The 6,010-nt window shown below is 38.9% G+C and overlaps 1 protein-coding gene across 1 annotated transcript; it reads left to right on the top strand.

The window, feature by feature from the left end:
- Positions 1 to 3,968: 3,968 nt before the first annotated feature.
- LOC306851753 (olfactory receptor 52K2-like) lies at positions 3,969 to 4,913 on the top strand (the record flags this gene model as incomplete). The annotated part of the gene is made up of 1 exon (XM_079388186.1): positions 3,969 to 4,913. The coding sequence occupies one exon, from the start codon at positions 3,969 to 3,971 to the stop codon at positions 4,911 to 4,913; it is 945 nt and encodes a 314-aa protein (XP_079244312.1).
- Between the last annotated feature and the right edge of the window lie 1,097 nt (positions 4,914 to 6,010).

The following is a 6,010-nucleotide window of genomic DNA, read 5'->3' as shown; positions in this document are numbered from 1 at the left end:
AACAGCTACTAGAGAAAGCCAAAACTGGCCTTGAAACAAAGACTCTAAAATAAATGCCCTGGAAGACCACCTGAAAAGGAATTAGAGCCTAGAAATGCGGAGCCCTCATCAGCATCACTCACCGCTGAGCAGAACGGAGTCCCCCATCCAAGAATTGCTACACAATGGAAAAAGTGAATGGCCACATCAACAAACAAAAGCATCGCAAGCCCTCACCACAGAACTCTTCCTTTCTAGCAAAAGAAGAAAGCTCCTCCATGCAGACCCTGAAACTGCACATGACACGACTCTTAAAGACCTTGTCAAACTGGCTAAAACATCACCCAGTTTGACCGAACGCTACAGAAGGCCAAGATATCCAGAAGTGGAGGATCACGCGACTGACAGAGACAGGTTACACCCCCTCAGACCCACCTCCAGTCCTGAGAGTCAACGTGGTGCAAAGGTCCATGAGCAGGTGCACGGCTGCACTTCCTCAGACCTTCGAACGGAACCACCGGAGAAGAGGGACCCAGGTGGAGACAATGCTGAACCTGACTAAAGTTAACACCCAAGCTGAGGATCCAAAGGCTGAGGAAAATTAGAAACCACCTGTCATCCGTCCTTTGTGATCCACCTGCGATCTGACCATCAGGATCCACCTGCCATCCGGCCTTCATGATCCACTGTTGTTTGAAGATGTCTCCAGGTGAACGTCTTCAGCCAAAAGGGGGGATATTCTGTAGCATCTGCTTATGATCCTTGATGGTCATTGGGACTTTATGTCTTAAGAGACCCCTTTTGGCCTTTTGACATTTGCATATAATTCACAGACCTTGCCCCACATTCGACCTTTATATGGGTGCTAAATTGCCAATGGTAACCCCACCCCTACCCTAAACACCCTGCACTTCTGAACAATATAAAACACGTGAAAGGCAAATGAAAGTATAGTCGCATGTATTTATTGCAAAAACTGACCATAAAAAGCAGTATAAAAGTATTACAAACAAGTCGTGTTGCATTCCAAGTCTTCTAAAGTCATACGATATCTTTATGTGAAGAACAGAGTAAATCATAAGGTTTTAATCGCTGAAAATGATCCCGCTCCCTTAAAGCGCTCACATCTAACTAAAAAAGAAACTCCCGAACATTAGCATGATGCAGTAAGTCACAAGACACACAATAAGGCTTCTTCTGGCGGCAATTTTTTAATTTGCGCACAGGCTGCACACAGGATCTGAGCTTTATGGCAGATGGCGATGGTGAGCATGTCTATTCCTCTCACAAATCAATAATTTTTGCCTCAGAAGACTTAATAATATATGTAGACTTACTAATGAAATAATTTATGACTGTATTTGTATCTGTCTGCTATATCCTGTGTTTTATTGACAGATGGTAGGTTTAGGGGCAGTGATTGGGTTACGTGCTCATAAATGTGTAAATAGTGTAATGTAAATAATATTGTTGTGACTGTTTATATTGAAAAAAAATCACACTAACATATATCAAGTCAATCAAGTCAAGTCAAGTCTGCTTTATTGTCAATTCTTCCACATGTACAAAGAATTGAAATTGCGTTACTCTCAGACCCTTGGAGCAAAAATGCCAATATTATTACCCAATATATAATTTAATCTTGACGATCAAATTCCTAATTCCTTTCGCATCCACATATTGACGGCAAAGGTTTCTTATTTAAAGCAATGGAGGACGCTGCAAGTCGAAAAATTATCCTAAAGGGCCACCCTGTGCATTAGAATAGTAGAATCCCTTGATGGATAGAGAGTTGGATTTATAATCCAAAGGTCATGGGTTCGAGTCTCAGGTCCGACAGGGATTGTAGGTGGGGGAGTGAATGTCCAGCGTTCTCTCCACCCTCAATACCACGACTGAGGTGAGACCCTTGAGCAAGGCACCGAACCCCCAACTGCTTCCCTGGCACCGCAGCATTGGCTGACCACTGCTCCGGGTGTATGTTCACTACTGTGTGTGCACTTGGATGGGTTAAATGCAGAGCACAAATTCTGAGTATGGGTCACCATACTTGGCCACACACCACTTCCTTCCCTTCCCTTCCCTTTTGGCAGTTGTGGCCTGGTGGATAGAGAGTTGGACTTGTAACCTGAAGGTCGTGGGTTCGAGTCTCAGGTCCGGCAGGGATTGTAGGTGGGGGAGTGAATAACCAACACACTCTCTACCCTCAATACCATGACTGAGGTGAGATCCTTGAGTAAGGCACAGATCACTCAACTGCTCCCCGGGCGCCCCAGCAATGGCTGCCCACTGCTCCGGGTGTGTGTTCACTCATGTGTGTACACTTGGATGGGTTAATTGCAAGCACAAATTCCGAGTATGGGTCACCATACTTGGCCATACACCACTTCCCTTCCCCTTTCCCCTAAATACAGTACATGTCATTGAGCAGCTTTAAACAGTCTTTGTAAATAAATATAAATGCTATATCAGATGCAGTTTTTGTTCCACCTTTGCAATGAAAAGATGGCTTTTGTTGATGTTGAAAGAAAATTGACTGGTAACAGTCTATTGTGATTGTTTGAAGTCATGTATCTGAGATATAGGCACAGACAACAGTGCTGTTGGCTGCTGCTATTGATGACTCTCAGTACAAAGATTGACTTTCAGTCTAGAAATAGCTGAGATGTCCTGAGAGCTTGGTGACCTGACTGACCGGAGTGACACAGCATGGCTCCTTAAAGTTTGTATATTGGACAACTGTTTGTTTCTCTGGGTCCATGCTGGCCAGAGTGTGATATCGCAGCACATACTGACAGGATTCATGAAACGGGGAAACACAGACAAGCAGAAAACAAAGAATCCCAATGCTGTAAGATTAAGTATTAGAACTCTTGAAATCTTTCTAATATTTAATAGAATCAGTGCGTACCAACATATTGTTGGTAAATTACACAAATGTCCATAAACCTTGTCATGATGCAGGATTAGTCACAATGTCATAAACAAGGTCCTGTTGTGCCCTTAGATTTTAGATATGTGAAAAACATTTGTTGCTCTTATAATTTCATTATTTCAACCATGAACATTAAGACTCTCATGTAAAATGTTTGTGATGATTTGCAATTGGCATGATATCACTTGTAATAATTTGTGGTGAAGCAAAGCTCAATTAACTTGTGTAAGATAATTGGCCCCTTGGTGATGTCAAATGTCTCTCTTGGTCAACTCAGACCTTAAGCCTGTGTCCCTTGAGTGCTATTTGGTGTGTTTTTAGCAAGATGAAAGTAAGTTTGACCCTGACTATAGTTATAGCAACAGAAACACAAAGGGCCCTTGAGATTAATCTAGCCAAGTAAACAGTCCAGTAATGAGGAACGAGTTAGAGCTACTGAGTTTTTTTTCTTTTTTTTTTTTCTCAAATATGGAAACTGATTTCTGCTGTTCTCTACAGAGGTCAAAGGCCTAATCATGATTAGGCCTGCAAATACTCTGCCTACCCTGAGACAAGCTAGTGAGATGAAAACATGATATGTATTATTAGAGGTAGTTGATGGATAAATATTGTCATATAGTCAAATAACACAATTGCAATACAGTTAAACAGTCTCAATTTATTTGAAATGCATTGCATTTGTAGTCATTGTTAGTCATAAAAATCACAGAACTCAGAAAACCAATGACCACAAAGAGCAAATACCACAAAGAGGAAATGAGCTCTATTTCTCTATGGGAGTAGCTCACAGACACATGGGAAAACAAAACAGTATATTTAGAGCTTGTCATACATTTGAATGAATGCAATGAAAGCTTCAAACACAACACAGCTCTTATCTGACTGATAGTACATTTGTTTTGTATTGTCATTTTATTGCAATGGAAACATTGATTTTATATTTGTCACTGATTTCAGGGGTATCCGTATGTTGTTAAGAGGGAAACTTGATCAACTATAAATTCTCAGTTTTATCAGCACAACTTGTTGAAACAGAACAGGGCTTTTATTCAGTATGAAGGATCTTTCTGCACAAAATATTTCATTCACAGAGTTTAAACTGATTGGTTTCTACAGCTTAGGAGAATGGAGGCCCTTTTTATTTATTCCTTTCTTTCTGATGTTTTTATTGGCTATCACAGCAAATTCTATTCTCATATATTTAATAAAATCTCAAAAGTCTCTTCATTCTCCTATGTATGTATTAATAGGTGTTATGGCAGTTTTAGACTTGATCTTGCCAATATTTTTTGTACCTAACATGCTTCTTAGCTTTTTATTCAATTGGAGTGGTATATCTTTAACAGGTTGTTTGATACAAATGTTTGGCATTCATTTTGTTGGAGCATTTCAATCTACTTTGCTTTTGTGGATGTCACTGGATCGTTACTTTGCAATATGCAAACCACTTAATTATCATAAATACATGGAAATTGCTAACTTTTCAAAATTTGTTTTTGTTCCATTAATCAGAAATGGATTTCTGATGATCACTATGGTCTCTTTAGCAGGAAAACTGTCATTTTGTAGAAATATCATCGATCACTGTTTATGTGAGCACATGGCATTGGTTCAGTTAGCCTGCGGAGATATATCTGTTAATAACATTGTAGGACTTCTGTCTGCTTTCATAATCCTAACTACTGATTTTATTATCATTACGATTTCCTATATTGTGATTTTTACCTCTGTGTTTAGATCTGGTAAAGCTCATTTAAAGGCCATAAATACCTGCATTACCCATATTATTGTTATGATGCTTGGTTTGACTTCTGCCTTGATTGCATTTATGTCCTACAGAATAAGGAGTAATGTTTCTTCTAGCAACCGTGTATTTATGAGCATAATATACATTCTGTTTCCAAGTTGTTTTAACCCAATAATCTATGGGTGGAGAACAAAAGAAATAAGACAAACTTTTCAAAAATATATAAAGAAGAGAAAGGTTTTACCTGTTTAAAATAACTGAATGGCTATTATAAAGGAATGGATGTTACAAAGTGAAAATGTGAGGACTACAATAAGCTATTGTAATATATGTGAAGCACAATCCATTGTCATGTAATGTGTATTCTGTTCAGCTGTATTCTGAGAACTCTTACTGTAGATTGTATTTAGTTTAATTGTATCCATTTTCGCAGTTGCCCTGTTGATTCATTTATGGCTGCATCCCAAAGCTTAGGCAGATGCTTTGTTCCCTCGCTGCCCAAAAAGGCAATGGCTTTACAGGCAGCATTTTTGTATAAAGGTACCTCGTGAAACAGACAGGCTTCTGAGGTAACAACAGTATAATAATGCACTGGTTCCCAACCTTGTTGCTGGAGCCCTCCCAACACTGCACAATTTGCATGTCTCCTTTGTGTAGCGTCTGCGTATGCTCACTGATGGTTGATTACACTTTGTAAGAACCCCTTTTAACCTTTGAACATCGGCACACAAATTACTGATCTGGCCTCATCGTTTACAGTTATATGGGTGCTAAATTGCCGATGGTCTTTTTCCACTATCAAAAGACGCTAAGCAGGTCAGCTCTCTGGTCTCTCTATCAAACTTCAAAAACATTCCGAAAAGAAGTGAATGGCCTCCCCTGTGCCAGGCACCAACGGCCTGACTACCAGTGGTCTCCACAATTTCAAATACACATCACACACACACATAAAGACATTTGCTTTATTTAGGCTATAATTAAGCAGTTATAAATGTATCTGATATATGCATGTGTTGTATGTATATTCCCCTATTATATTAACCTAGTTACAACCGTTTACTTGTATTAGTTAGACTCTAAACGCCTATATTCAGGTGAATGAATGTATCTCTGGTTTAATATATGCTAGATGTTTCTTTCTTGATATCAAAATGATCTGGGTCAATATATAATTGTGGGAGATTTTGAGTTTGAATAATTCTGGGAAAAAATATATTTATTTACAAAATATTATTATCTTCCCTGATAAATCATCCCTGAAATATTTTGTTTTTAGTCATTGCCAAGCTCAGGCATAATTGATTTCAGATATTTAGTTTTAAAAACAAGAAGTTTACTCATTATTTGGT

This window comes from Barbus barbus, assembly GCF_936440315.1.
Source record: "Barbus barbus genome assembly, chromosome: 31".
NCBI lineage: Eukaryota > Metazoa > Chordata > Actinopteri > Cypriniformes > Cyprinidae > Barbus > Barbus barbus.
The sequence above is the reverse complement of the archived record's forward strand: the minus strand, read 5'-3'. Positions and strand labels throughout refer to the sequence as shown.